At 43.4% G+C, this 15,597-nt stretch overlaps 1 protein-coding gene across 1 annotated transcript in view; it reads left to right on the top strand.

The window, feature by feature from the left end:
• Positions 1-15,597, top strand: part of LOXHD1 (lipoxygenase homology domains 1) — a 183,691-nt gene that overhangs the window by 30,084 nt on the left and 138,010 nt on the right. Inside the window, exon 5 of the mRNA XM_017951697.3 lies at positions 10,800-10,898. Within this exon, the coding sequence (XP_017807186.2) occupies positions 10,800-10,898 (99 nt within the window). The remainder of the gene's footprint in view (positions 1-10,799; positions 10,899-15,597) is intronic.

Here is a 15,597-nt window from a genome sequence, read left to right as displayed (position 1 = left end):
GGCCTTTGGTGGCTTCCTTTCTGCTGTGGATCTTTCTCCCCTATTTCATCCCCCTATACTTCCCATCTTCAAGATAGTCCCCCACCATGGGCTCAGTCTCTGGACTCCCCTTCTCCATGGTCAAAAGCTAGCTCTGCCATTTTGCCACTTATGCTAGCATGAGCAGATGCCTTAAGCTCTGTGCCTCTATTTTCTCATCTGTAAAGTGGAGATAACATTAATTTCTACCTGATAAGGTTAACTGGGGAAATGAGCACACAGGACTTAGTGCAAAGGCACAGAGTCAATGCTCAGTAAATGACACAATAGCGTGGTGCTTGTCCTTGTGGTTAAGCTCCTGATGTTTCCTTTTCTTCTTCCCCCACATCCAGGCTTTTTCTGATTCTGAGATGCACAGGCTTAAGATTCAAACCTCTTAGAGAGGACTCCGGAGCTACTCAGTGCCCGGTTCCCCTCTGGAATCCAGGCAGGTTCAAGCAGACAACTGGGAAGAGACTCATGACCTTGACTGCAGTTAACGCCAGGAGGGAGAGCCTCTTTTTCTGATGCTTTGTCATTTTCCTTCACGGAGCCTTACACATTCTCCAGGGCTCTCTGAGCCTATTTGCTGTGGGTGCTGCTTGGGGATCATTGTTCCTTTGAACTCCATGGAGGAATTTCCAGACAGGGGCAAGGGCTCAAGGGTAGGGAGGGCCGAGCCAGCCCTGCAGCACTTTCCTCCACTGAAGCTCACAGCAGCTCCCCGCCCACCCCATCTGCTCCCACCTAGCACTGCAGAAAATCATCTCCGGAAAGAGTGGGAAGAAGAGAACCACTCTGAGTGAGGCCCCAGTGTGGCACATCAGAGAATTTAAGGACCAAAAGGGACTTTATCTACTCTTCCTCCATTTCAGAGGAGAAAATGGAAGCCCAAGGAAATTAAACTGCTTGCTCTTGGTCACACAGCATAACTGTAGGGCAGAGCTGCAGTCTTGGACTTTTGGTGCCAGATCATACTCCTGTCATTCCTCCTGTTAAGTGCATTCATTCAGTGATTCAATGGGCATTTTGCAGGGGAGCCTTCCATGCACCAGATCCCGCGCTCAGGGTGAATACATACAGGCCCTTCTCTCTGGGAGCTTAGAGTCTAGAGGGGAGAGAATCAAGCCAATAAACAATCACAGTGCACAGGGATAGAATATTCTAAGTGGGGTATGGCCCAGGACAATGGGAGCATAGGGGAAGAAGGAATCAGGAGGGCTTTATAGAGGAGTTGATGCTCAAACTGAGACTTCATGGGTGAGGAGTTTTCTAGGATTTTAAATGAAATGAGGGTACTTGGGCAAATGAGCTTTGATGGCCCAGTGTCACTCACACAGCTGAGAAGGGATCCTCCACCTCATATTTTCACTGTGGCCTCCACCCTCCCAGAACCACCACCAACCACATTCTCCTTCAATCCAGCAGCCAGAACATTTGGAGAATGCATGGCATTGTGTACTTGCTTCAAACTTGGTTATTTTGATCTTTAAATAGGTGTTTAAAATAGCCTTTTTTTTCTGTTTGTAGAACTAGCACTTTCTCCATGTTGCATTTTGTATGCATGAAAATCTGAACTGATGACACAGTGTCTTGGCCCGGATCCAGCTGTCAGTGTCCATTCCAGCACCAATGGCTTCCTGCTGAAACCCTCCCTTGAGCCGCCAGTGTGAGCCCAGCAAGAGTCAGAGAAAGGGTTCCCACCTGCCTGGGGTTGGGTCTCTGCTGGTAGCCTTCGTGTCTATTCTCTCTCATTGGCCATCCAGTTCTCAATCTTCCCTCCAGCCTCACTGCCACTCAGACTGGCTCAAGGCATTTGTGTGACAAAGCCAGCTTGAGGGTATAATAAATTGGCAGGAACTTTCAACGGTTTCTTCTGAAATACAGAGGACATGACCTACTGAAGTATTGACATTAGGTGACTTCAGTTTTCAATCACAGAAAAAATATGGCCATTGTAAAAATTCAAAAGTACAAATAAGCAACAGAAGAATACTAAAATTGTCCATAATCCAGTCACTCAAAGATGATAATAGCTGATTTTTATCCGGCACTTACTCAACAAACTATTAATCTAATCTATCCATCCACCTATCTATCTAAACATCCATTTAATTTTCACAATGCTGTGAGGGAGGTTTACTGTTATCCCCATCTTACAGATGAAGAAAACTGAGGAAGGGAGAGGTGAAATCATTTGTCTATAAGGATGGAACTAGGAGCAAATCCAGAGGCTTGAACTTAAGTACTGAGTACAATTGCCTTGGAGACACCGCTGTTAACATTTTGGTGAATTTCCTTCCCATTCTTTAAATTTTTGTTTATGAACATATTAAACCCTACATATTAAAATGGTATTGCATTATACTCAATTTTATAACCATGTTGTTTCACTTAATACTACATTATAGACTCAAATCATCTTCTGATATTTTATTTTATATTTATTTATTTTTTGAGACGGAGTCTCACTCTGTTGCCCAGGCTGAAGTGCAGTAGCATGATATTGACTCACTGCAACCTCTGCCTCCTGGGTTCAGGTGATTCTCCTGCCTCGGTGCAGTAGCACGATATTGACTCACTGCAACCTCTGCCTCCTGGGTTCAGGTGATTCTCCTGCCTCAGCCTCCCGAGTAGCTGGGATTACAGGCATGCACCACCACACCTGGCTAATTTTTGTATTTTTATTAGAGACAGGGTTTTACCATGTTGGCTGGGCTGATTTCAAACTTCTGACCTCAAGTGATCTGCCCACCTCGGCCTCCCAAAGTGTTGGGATTACAGGTGTGAGCCACTGTGCCCGGCCCATCTTCTGTTATTTTAAGTGGCTGCATAGAAGTCCATGAATGGGAGAATATAATATTTCACCCCCCAAATCTCCTATTTTGGATATTTTTAGGTTGATCTCAATTTTTTGTCAGTATTAACAATGCTGTGATAGACATCCTTATAGGTGATCAATTAATATAACTACTCCCTCAGTATAAACTAATGCATAGTGCTTGAATGGTTGGTTCAAGGGATTTGCAGAATGTTAAGACTTTTGACATATATCACTTACCTGCCCTCCAGGAAGGTTGGGTGACATTCCAGTAGTATATGAAAAGTGCTGGTGTTCTGGCGCTCTGGGAAGATAATACTAGCAGTCTACTAGAGTCTGGGTTGGAAAGGGAAGTAATGGAGCCAAGGTTACAGAAATGTGCAGGTGGATGGGAGGAGTCTTCCGTAGAGAGGCAGGAAAGGAAGCAAAGGAGGACGAGTGACTGCAGGGCAGGTAGAAATAGCTCTTCAGGACTGGGCAGTGGCTGGAAAAGGAACCAGCAGGATAAGCTAAAAGAGTGGAGGCTGATCTACTCCCTCCTATGTTTCACACCTGTTAGTATCAGACTTACATTGAACAGTTCCCTAGAAAAATGTACCAGCTGTATATTTACTTGAGGGGAATGAATGGTATAGGGCCAGCTTGTCCAACCCACCACCCACAGGCTGCATGTGGCCCAGGACAGCTTTGAATATGGCCCAACAAAAATTCATAAACTTTCTTAAAACAGGAGATTTTTTTGCAATTTTTTTTTTTTTTTTTTTTTTTAGCTCATCAGCTATCGTTAGTGGTAATGTATTTTGTGTGTGGCCCAAGGGAATTCTCCTTCCAATGTGGCCCCAGGGAAGCCAAAATACTGGATGCCACTGCTGTAGAATATTATTTCTTGATTTCTGCCCATGAGCAACTTTTAAGGACCAAGTGATGTTTTCATGTCAGTGCATAACTAGGCTTGGCTGAGGTCAAATGCACAGACTGTATTTGAGCACGTTAGTTGCTAAAGGAACACAGCATGCACCAGGAGTGGGGCAATGTGGGTTTGGGAGGTGGGAATTTTGAGAGAACCTGAGGTTTGAACCTGAGGTTTGAGAGAACCTGAGGTTTGGAAGCTGGCAGGATGGGGGCAATGACAGCCAAGAGGGAACTTTCTTGTCTAGATGCCCCGAGTCCAAATCCAGGCTGTACCCTTTCTAATTGTGTGAATACCATCAAGCTTCTTAAGCTCCTGCTTCCATTGCCTCATTATTAAAAGTGGTGACGCTAGTAGCCATAGGGTCCATCACTGTGAGGATTAAACGATGTGGTAGAAGTGACTGGCTCATTGCAATTTCTCGGAGCATCAGAGGTGCTTATGATTTTGGTAAGGAGTGTGTCTGCAAGGAAAGCATGGTGGAGGGTGTTCTAAGGAGAAAAGGTCCAGTTTTATTTGTAAGACAGTGAGAGGGAGAAAAGACTAAGGAAGGAAGTTACAGGAGGAAAGCAAAGGAAGAGAGCCTGTCATCCATCGTCCCAGTGCCTTGTGTGTGGTCCCAGGAGCAGAGAGCATCTCGCAGAGGCCATGGAAGAGTTGGTACAAAGTGATGATGGGAGGGTGGATTGGAGGTAATGGAGGTGGAAGACTCTGGAGAATGAGGAAGAGACAGTAGATGAGAGCCTGGCTGAGAGGCAATGGGTCTCCAGGCCTGATGAAGGAAGAGGAAACCTTTTGCGGGTAGCATGGGAGAAAGAACTGGAGTCCACACTCCTGGGAGGGAATCCATTGGTCGGTGGCCATGAGCCAGCTTCTGGCACCTGGCATTGCCCCCCTGCCCATCCTTGGGTTCTGCGGACCAACCCCTCCCCACATCAGTGTGGGCTTGAGTAGTGAGGGGGCCTTCCCTGGCTGGGAGAGAACATTCCCCCTCATCTCCCACCCCCAGGGCAGCCCCCGCTGAATCTCTCTCTTGCCATTTTCATCTCCTCCTACGCAGCGCCTGTGATATCTCACTTCTAGAATCTTGGCTCTCAGTGAGCGGAAGTGAGGGGTGTCAGGGTGTGAGCCATTGCAGATTCACTTGCGGGTGGGGTAAAATCAGGCCCAATCATCCTCCTTCCAACCCCCTCCTCACCCTCACCTGCTAAAATAGCTAAAGCCACGTTCTATTTAAACAGGATGTGCGGATGGGCGAAAGGCAAGGAAAAGAAACTCCACCAGTTCATTCATGATTCTCTGCTTCCTAAGAAAGCCTGGACCACGTGAGCTTCCCTGAGGCTCAGATTGCACCAGTGCAATCTGATGAGATAGGGGCTTAGTTACAGGGCATATGCTTGACTTCTGTGGTCAGGAATGTGGCAAGCAGCCCCACCAGGCTCCACTGTGCATGTAGCACTGGATTTGGGGGCCCGGCCCCCTCATGGCTCTGCCTCTCCACGTGGCCTGGGGTAGCTCTCTGGAGATGTGTTCTGTTGCTGCTGTGTGCTGACTGTTCCAGACAGAGCACTGTGGGGGTGGCTGGTGCACCAGGCGCAGGCAGGCAGCTCGGGCCTGCCAGTGTCTGCCTTTTCTGGAAGCCCACACAGGCAGCTTCCGGCCAGCCGGCAAGGGACGGATTTCCTGTTTAGAGGGAGCAGCCTTGTGTCCCTGCCACAGGGCCTGCAGAGGAAAAACAGGACACATCGGGGCATGTGTATCCACTGAGCAGGGCAATGGGGGCACAGACAACCCTCTGTTGTGGCCTTGTGTGGACACTCTATCTTTAGGCTGCAGCTAATCCCACCTGCACAGGACCCCAGCTCAATTCTGGTTGGCTTTGGAAGGTACCATGTGTTTAGCTTAATCCCTGGTCTACAACCCTCCCGGTATATTCTTCAGATCAATGCTCAAATTAGTTTGACTTCCATGAGCTGATGTTGACCTTTAGTGGAAGGAGGTGACTACCTGAAAGGTAGGGTTACTGGGCTCAGATGTGCAGGTCACACACTGCACAAGTGCGACTATGTAAGGAGACACAATTCATATCAGAGAGCTTGTAGATTTGTGTGTTTATTATGAGAGTTATCCAACAGATGGCAGTAAAGTGTCTTGAGAAAGGGGTTCTTTTTGCCTAATTTGCACAAATGCCCCGTATAGGCTGATGGTAGCCCTGCTAAAAGGCCAGAGAGAAATCAAATCTAGGGACAATTGAACAACAGATAATACACTAAATGGGTAAATCACAGGCCAGCTCTAGAGCTGGCTTGGGTGACGATTTCCATAATCCATCACTAAGCCCTGTCTCTCCCAAGCTTGATCAGGAAGACGGGTGCACTCAGTGCTAGCCTCTCCTCCGACTTGGCCTTCACATTTCTTTCCATTTCTGCTCCTTACTCACTCTCAATCAGGCTATGAACAAAATGCTTAAGACTAAGGTTGCAGAAGTGGTGCTGCCCTCTGTCCCCACCTTTAGGAAACCCTAGACCAGGCCGCCGCCTCTATCAGTGGACTGCCAGGCTCAGCCCAGCCACATGGCATTGTAGGGGCAGGGAAAGTTGGCTCTGCTCATTCACAATGGGCATAGGACATGCTCCACTGCAACAGAGAGAGGGCACTCCTTCCCCCGTCTTCAGAGCCTTGAGATGCTCAGCTAATGGTCTGGATATGCTGCCATTATCCTATAGCCAGCAGCTGACCACCCTGGTCCAGGCAGCTTTGCTCCCATTCCAGGCCACACAGAGCAGATCTGCCCACCACCCCCTGCCTAGAGACAGGCAGAACAGTGCCTGAGAGTGCAAGACATATCCTAACTCTCATGGGTGGCCCAATCCCAGCCTGCCACCTGTTTTTGTGTTGACCCCAAGCTAAGAATGGTTTCTATGTTTTTTAAACAGTTGAAAAGAATTTTTTAAAAAAGTAATATTTTGGGGAACATAAAAATTATATGAAATTCACATGGCAGTGTCCATAAATAAAGTCTTACTAGAACATAGCCACATACCATTTGTTTATGTGATATTGTCTATTGTTGCTTTCGTGCCACAACAGCAGAGTTGAACAGTTGATGTGACAGAGACCGAATGGCCTGCAAATCCTAAAATGTTTCCTATCTGGTACTTTACAGAAAAAGTTTGCCGACCCTGGCGTAGGACCTGGGAGGCCTGAGGTATCCTGGGAAGAGCCCTGGATTCAAAGACCAGAGACCTTGCTTTGAGCCCTTCTTGCATCATTTAGCAACTACCTGTCCTGGGGCGAGCCATCTTGCCCTCTAGCTTCAGTTTTCTTATCTGTAAATGAGAATGTCAACAGCACCTGCTCTGCCTGTCACATGCAGTCATTGTGTGGGTCAAATGACATCTAGGATATGCAAGTGGCTTGTTAGCTGCAAATGCCTTTGTGAATATTTAGTATTATTTGCCCTTGGAAGATGAATCCACCATGTCATTTTCAGAGATGAAAGGTGACCTTTTGGCTCACATGGGAATTCTTTCTTATCATCATCTTTCTCCCTATTTCCCTGCTTCCTGCTGGCCTTTGGGCAGGAATTTTCTTTTTTTAATCAGTCTTTCACCTTTCTCTCTGGTCAGTGCCCAGTTGCCAGGGCAGCAGCCCTATCTCATATGTGGGCATTTTGTTCTCACAGATTACAAGATCCAAGGGGTGAGCTGAACAAGCAAAAACCCGCTTGAGACTAGAACAGCAAGTCTGCACTCACTGAAACTCTAGTCACAGGAAATTGGGGGCACTTGTCTGACTGTTAGGAAGGCTCGATGCCCTGAGCTGACATTTGCCAACAGTGAGAGAATGGAGCCCTACTTTTATTCAGCCTTGCTCTCTCATTGGCAGATGCACCTAAGCACAGGTCAGGACTGGCAATGGGCCCTGGGCCTTGTTTTGGAAAATGGCAAAGTAGATAGTCTGGGATTCTGCCTGAAGAGGGAATATGAAATAAAGGAGGTAGAAAAGTGATGTAATAAACCTCAGCGTCCATGTATGGAGCCTTCTAAAAAATGGTTTCATGAGGTACATCTGTCCATCCCTGCTGCAGCTCTTTCTTCTCACTCAGTGTGATTGGCAGTCACCTGTCACACAGGGATCCTATTCTCCACCCAGCCAATTGCATATGGACTCAGGGCCCCATCTGCCGTAGAAAGTTCTGCAGAGGCTAGAGGACAGTATTCTTGTTCTAGAGTCAGCTTCTTCCTGACCTCTCTCCACCTGACTTCCTGATATCTTGGCTTGGGTCCCTTGTCCACCTCAGCTGGAAAGGCCTAGAAGCTCCTTTCCACCTCAGCCCTGGTCTCCTGATCTCTGACTCTTGGTCTGTCTCCCCACATTGCCTCGCTTTGGGTTCGTGGTCTGCTTCTCCAGACTTTCCCAGAGCATAGATGCTGTGTGTTCCCAAAGTCCTATGTGGGTTCGTGCTGCCCAGGCCTCACTTTTCCTGATTTGGGGTGCTTCCCCTATCTTCTGAGATGTCTCCTTGATCCCTTGGCTTCCCTCCAGAGTCTGTCGTCCCTGGTCAAGTGTCAGGGAATTTCAGATTAAAAAGGACCTTTAGTGTTTCCACATCCTCTTACCTATGGCATTTTCTGTGCAGCATCCCTGGCAGGTGACTCTCCACCAATGTGCTTGGCACATGCTGTCAGGTGTCTCTAGGGAGGGGAAACTCCCTCCCTCATCCAAGGGCATCCATTCCTTTGTTGAATAGCCTTAGATACTACAAAATCTTTCCTTTGATGAGCGAAAATCTGCTTTATAACTCAACTCGTTAATTAGAATTCTGCCTTCTGGAATGATTCAGAATATTGGCGATTCCTTTGATAAATGCTTCCCAGCCCCTCTCATCCTTTCTCCTGCTTCACTGTGTGCAGTTTCCCCTGGAGCCCTGCTGCCCCTTCCAATGGACTGATGCTCAGTGGCGACCTTCAGAACCTTCCCCGGCCCCCACCCTCCCTGGGTTCACCAGCCAAGGGGCCCTGGGCATCGTGCCACCCTGAAGAGGGGTCTCGCCTCTGTGTGAAGTGAGCCCTGGACTGGAGTTGGGAAAGGTTGTGAGCCAAAATGAATGTTCTCAGAGGTGCTGCCAGCCAGGGAGGAGAGAACCAAGCCTAGGGGGCAGCCTCTGGAATATGGAAGATGGTAACAGAAGAATTAGCTAGCCATGGTCGAGGCCTCCCTGGTCCTTACAAAATGCATGACTCAGAAGCTCTGGGAGGGAAACCTGGAATCTGCCCATTTAACACCTGCCAGGTGTTACTGCCAGGTAACCTGAGTGTGGCCCAAGTTTCAAGCTGCTCACCTCAGAGTTCCCTGGACCTGGCCTCTTCCCAGACCTCTGGTTCTGGCTGCGGTCTCAGAGGATCTTCACTGTAAAGCAAGAGGTGTGGGAGTCTGAGAGTGGTTGCTCCTCCTGGAGCTCTCAGTTAGGGACAAGGATTGCAGGATTCTTTCCTACCCCATTGATGGGTTTCCCTAAGTGAGGATTGAGGAGAGAAAGGGAGGGCACCGGCTGCTCCTGCCTCAGTGTTCTCACCAGGTCAAGGACAACTTTCAGGGGCTGTGTGCGGGCTGTCCTCTGCGGGGCTCCTGCAGGATCCTGCACTGTGTCACCTCTAGAAGGGATTAAATTAAGTTTTCTCCTCATCTCTCCAACCTCAGTCCTTTGCCCTGAGCAACTTCCTGGGAACTTTGAATTTTAGGAAATTTGATTCAATTTACTTCCCAACGTACTTAATGAGACTGTAATGTACATGCCCAGCACTGTGCTAGGGTATGTGGGAGAGATTATCTAGGAGAAGGAAGTCCTGCTCCCAGCCCTCCTATAAATACTTGAAATTCGAAGGCTTACCTGCAGGAAGTAGCAAACACCACAAGACAGTAAATGGCAAAACTCAAAAATCATTGTCACAGGCAACATAGCAGAGCTGAGGAATACAGAAGAGAAAAACCTCTATGGGCTAGGGACAGGGCTCAGAGAAGGCACTAGGGAACAGGTGGGCAGAGGGGCTGGGACTCTGAACCTTGATTAGAACAGCTCTAGTTTTTACCAGCTTCGTGTATTGGGCAAAAGACACCTATAAAAAGGGATTCTGCTACATAAAAAATAGGAAGCCACTGTAGGAAAGGAAAAGGGGAAGGGGGGTGGTCTCAGCCCTTGGAATTGTTGGCACCCAGTGAAAAGCTGGAGGAGTCCCCTTCCCTTGACCACACATACCAACCCCTGAGCTTTACTCCTCACTCTAAGGCAGGCTGCAGCTGGGGAGACCTGGGCAGGTCTCATCATGTTGTCAAGTTTACTTTGAGCCTCGTCTCCCATCAAGGCTGTGGCTGAGGCTGAAGCTAAGGCATTTGGAGGTTACAGGGAATTAAGTTTTGTTCAATGAATGGAGCAAAGATACAGGAAGCAGATACAGGTCTTTCAAAGAGCCCTAAGCATACCAGCCTCTTGTCTTTGCATTGGTTATGGCCTTGACAATTTACATATAAATTTGATTTTCATCTGCAGAATCCAGTTTTCCCAGTGAATTTCTATGCTGTGGTGTAATGTGGAAAACGAATTGGGAAAGGCAGAGGAGATACAGAGGGCCTAGTTAGAGACATTTCAACAGTTCAGGGGAGATATGGTGAGGGTTGGTTCAGGGTGGCACCTTGGGTCTGGGCTGATCCCTGTGTTTCAAGTCAACATATTAGTAGAAAAAAGAGAAGGTCTTCTCTGCCTCTGATTTATTCATCACATACAGTAATGGTCATACATCCAATGACCATTTGGAACTAATGTTGAGTGATTTGTTTTTGCTCTGTTATTGGCAGTAATGATGACAATTATGTAACGACCGTTTGGAACCAATGTGGACTGACTTGTTGTTTTGCTCTGTTATTGACAGAAATGGTGACAATTTATGCATTGCTGGGGGTAAGTGTAGATGGTGTGATAGCTACTTTGGGGCCTCTATTCTCTTCTCAGGATCCTGATGAGCTAAGGTTTTTCTCTCTCCTTGTTCCTAGGTAATAAGTATGAAGTCAAGGTGTACACTGGTGATATAATTGGTGCAGGGACAGATGCTGATGTCTTCATCAATATTTTTGGAGAGTACGGAGACACAGGTAATGGGTTGGAATTCTTTTTTTCGCAAGCCAAGCCCAGGACTGTTTTGTAGATGGGGTTCTTCCCACAATCCTGGCAGAGGAAGGCAGCTTGAGCTCCCCTTTGGGCTCCTCTATTGAGCATCTCTCTTCTTGTGATGTGGCTTGGAATGACGTGTCCTGGGCAGCAGGGTGTTCAGTTTGTGTTATAAAGTTTATGTGTGTGATGGGTTTTCTGATTACAGTACGGCTGGTTTGTGGGTTGATTGCAATTGTCCTGCATCTCAGACCATGGACACTCCCAAGCTTCACATCTCTAGGAAACTCATTCTCACTTACTCTATCCTCCTAAGCTCCATGCCCATCTTGAATTATACTTTGGGATGTTGCTGGCTGTGGCCTGATTCAATGCAGTGGTTTGGGGCAGAACAGAATGAGGCTGGGAAAAGAATTTGAGTTGGCCTCACAGGGAAAGCAAGAACTGAGAACTCAGACACAGCTGTAGGTGTTGAGAGGAAGTTCAGGTCAGAAGAATGAGACAGGTGGTTCTCTTCTGCTTCTGCCAATTTAGCAGAATTACATAGGAGTTGGAAAAGCTACAAAGACATGTGAATTTTGTAACAATATACTAAAGAATTCAAAATGCATTGCTGAGCTTATGAGGAAAAAATAAAGAGAAATCTCCAGGTGCCAGTGCTAGAATTGAAGAGGGAATTCAAAACCAAAGTGTTAACTATGAATAGATGTGGTGGCTCCTGGAAGGAGAGAGCTTTCATGCTCAACAGTCTAGAGGATGAGCTTTCATACCCATGTGGGGTCAGGAAATGAGACCTTGGCCCTGCATGAGTCAAGAGATTTGAAATTAAAACTGAATATAAAGCCAGAAACCCTGATGGTTCAGAGGAGCATCTTTAGTGAAAAAATAGACCAGGAAAAAATTTGCTCATCAGTACAGTAAACGTTTCTTGGCAAGAGCTCTAAATTGAAAAAAAAAAAAAATGCTGAGAAATTGATACCTTAGGCCTGCACTGCATGTGGGCTTGAGGTCTGATTTTACACTACAAGTGTGATTTGGGAGCCCCTCTCCCTCAAGTACAGAAAATTGGTTTCCTGCCATTAATACCTTTCATATTTGGCAAAAGCATTTGCAAGACTGCCTGAAATTTCCACAGATAAAATACTGAAGATGTGTTCACTTTCCAAAACTACAAAACACTCAAGTATATAATTCATCATAACTAAGCATTAATCAACACAACACACAATAAGATTAAATCCTCAAGAATTTCAGATAATTAGATATATTGTGGTGAAACTAAAGGCAAAGGGAAATATTTTTAAAGGAAGCAGATTTGGCAGATTACTTTCTATAAAAACAATAATTAGATTGATAGCAAATTCCTATCAGCAACCTATGTAGGTCCTAAGTACGTGGAATAGTATCTTCACTATTCTAAGCAATAATATATATCATCCTATAATTCTATATCAGCTAGGTTATCATTCCAGAGTGAGGGCTACATTAGCAAATTTCCATGCAAACAAAGATAAATAGAGTTTACCATTCATATGCTTAAACAACCACTAAAGGATATACTTCAAGAAAAAGGAAATTCTATGCAGAAGAAAGGAATGAGATACAAGAAACAAAGGTGAGCAAAAATGGATAACTATGTAATGAATCTAAGCAAGCATTGACTATACAAAACAATAATGATGACTAACATCAGTGCATGAGGAAATGTGAACCCCAAACAATTAAAATCAATAAAATTTGAGAAGGAAAGTGGATGATGAGAGTTAAAACATAGCAAGGGTCTTGGCCCTTGCTGATCTCTCCATTCCCAGGAGAGCAGGGATAATGATTAACTATAGATTTTAATAAGTATGCATATCAAAATTGTAAAAGTAATCACCCCAAAACAGAAATGTATAATTTGAAAACCAAAGGAAGAAATAAAAGGGAATAAATAATCAATCCGATACAAGGAAGGAAATGAAGAAAGGGAAGCAAAGAAAAAACATGGCTAATAGCAAAAAGTAAAACAAATGTATTAATAAATAGAACAAAGTCATCATTTAAAAGATGGATATTCTGTTAGATGAAAATTCTAAAATCCAGCTTAAATACAGTATATGATACAGAAAGTCTGAGAATAAATGGGATGAAATAAAATATACCAGGAAAACATTAACAAACAGCAAAGATTCTGGCATAGCTATATTAATATCTGTCAAATGAAACCTTAAGGCAAACAATTTTGTTTAAATAAAAATATATTAGACAATGACAAAAGGAATAATGACAAAAAGAATGATACAATAATTTTGAACTTGTGTAAATTTAAGGACATATGCCCAAAATATGTGAAGCAAAAATTAACAAAATTCTTGGAGGAATTTGGCAAATACAGAATCATACTGGGAGATTTTAATACAATACTCTCAATAATGGATAGGCCAAATGCATACAAATTTAGTATGAGTGGAAAAGATTTTAACTACACAGTTAATAAGCTTGATCTAAAGGGAGTATATAGATTACTGCATCTAACTGGTAGAGAATACACATTCTTATCAAGCATATAATGACCATATACAAAATCACAAAGCAAGCCTTAACTTAAATGAACCAATAGTATAGAGACAACATTCTTTGATCATAAGGCAATAAAATTAGAAGAAATATCCACATCTCGCCCAATTTAAAAATTAAAAAGCATATTTCTAAGTAATTAAATAATAAATTATAATGTGAATAATCTGATAGCACATGTTGTATCAACATCACCACTACCACCACCACCACCACCACCCAGAACAGAATTTATTCGCAGAAACTAGAGGAAACAGTAGCAATAGCAACTATGCAGGTCCCTGTTACCCATTACATACTGGGTCATTCCAGGAGGATCTTGCAGGGCAAGACTGCACACCTGGGAGAGAGACATTGGCCCTTGGGCTGTGAGGCCTAAGCTACATTATTGGAGAAGGCTAGCCTCTTTCCTGGGGCTGGGGTCTCATAGCAATATGACATGGGAGAATCTTGGCCTTTGGTCCTCTTCTGCAACATTATCTTTTATGCTTGAGGGAACATGAGGGTCTCCTCTAGCATAGTAAAGAGGCTGGGGTCCAAGCCTTATGATTGCCACTATATGATGTAGCCTGATCTTTCATCTGAGCATCCTAAAAAGATTATCTTAAGAACATGCTGTAGCCAATTTCCAAGGAGATCTGTAATCATTAAAGAAATTAGAGCAGCAATTAAAATTCACTCAAGACATCAGACCAAGAAGATTGTTCAGGCAAAATCTACCAAATATTTAAGAAATTATGAATCTCCATCTTATATAAACTGTTTCAAAGAACAGGGAAAGATGTACTGTGTCCTAGTTTATTTTATGATTTTTGATACCAAAATCAGGCTGATAAATTAACAAAAAGAAATGTACAGATTAGTCTTATTTATGAATAAAGACCTAAAAATCTTAAATAAAATATTAGCACACCAAATTCTTAAACAAATATATAGATATGTGACAAATAATTTCTACTCTGTAAGGTTTATTCCAGGGATTTAATGATAATTTAACAATAGTCAACCTATTTATATAATTTATCATAGTAACAGATTAAAGAGAAAGAATTATCTTGATAGATGCAGGAAAATTTACATTATTTACTTTATAAAAACCCATAGAAAACTAGAAATAGATTTTTTTGAAAAATATGAGGATATCTACCAAAATATGCAGAAATATGCTTAATTTTAAAAACTTAAAAGAACTCTTTTTAAAGCCAGGAACAAAAGAAATAGTCCAGCTACTCATTATTTCTATTCTTGATAGTACTAGAAGTCCTAGGGCCAGAAAAAAGGGCAAGTAAAAGAAATAAAAGCTATAATGGTTGAAAATGAAATAACAAACTTTCACTTTTGTAAAAAATAATGATCATCTACAAAATCCACGAGAATTTATAAACCATTAGAACCAATGAAAGAGAAAGTTATTAAAGTTGCTGAATATAAGATTACTATACAAAAATTAATAAAAATAAGCAATGCAAATATTTAATTTAAAAATACATTATTTACATTAGCAATTACAAGCTACCTAAGAATACATATTAAAAAGAGCCTTTTGGGAAAACCATAAATTTTTATTGAAGGATATACAAGAATATGTAAATAAATTGAGAAATATGTTCAAGGATGAGAAAAGATTCAAATTCATTAGGATGCCAAATTTTCCCAGGTTGTTTTATAAATGCAATGCGATTTCAGTCAAAATCTTAAAAGGCAATACCCCACTGCTTACACTGCTACTAAAAATCATGTAGGGCTAAGCCATAAAGAGCTAAATATTATCAAGACAATTCTGAATAATGAAAATAATGCTAACAATATTAATAATGGGAATATTTGCCCTGCCAGATATTAAGACATTTTAGGTCTCTAAAAAGTAAAACAGTGTGCTTTTACTAGATGGATAAACAAAATAGAGCAATGAAACAGAAGAGGCTAGAAGCACACATAGAGTTGGCATTATAAATCAGAAGGAAAAGATGAAGTGTTCAATTACTGGTGTTTGAACAATTGTCTAACCATATGAAAAATGATAAAATTAAATTCCTGCCTTTTACCATGCATAAAATAACTTACAGATGGGCTAAATACTTAAATGTGAAAAAGCAAAAATATAAAATTTTTTAGAAGAAACTC

Source organism: Papio anubis, chromosome 19, assembly GCF_008728515.1.
Source record: "Papio anubis isolate 15944 chromosome 19, Panubis1.0, whole genome shotgun sequence".
NCBI lineage: Eukaryota > Metazoa > Chordata > Mammalia > Primates > Cercopithecidae > Papio > Papio anubis.
Note: the sequence above shows the minus strand (reverse complement) of the source record. Positions and strands in the feature narration are given on the sequence as shown.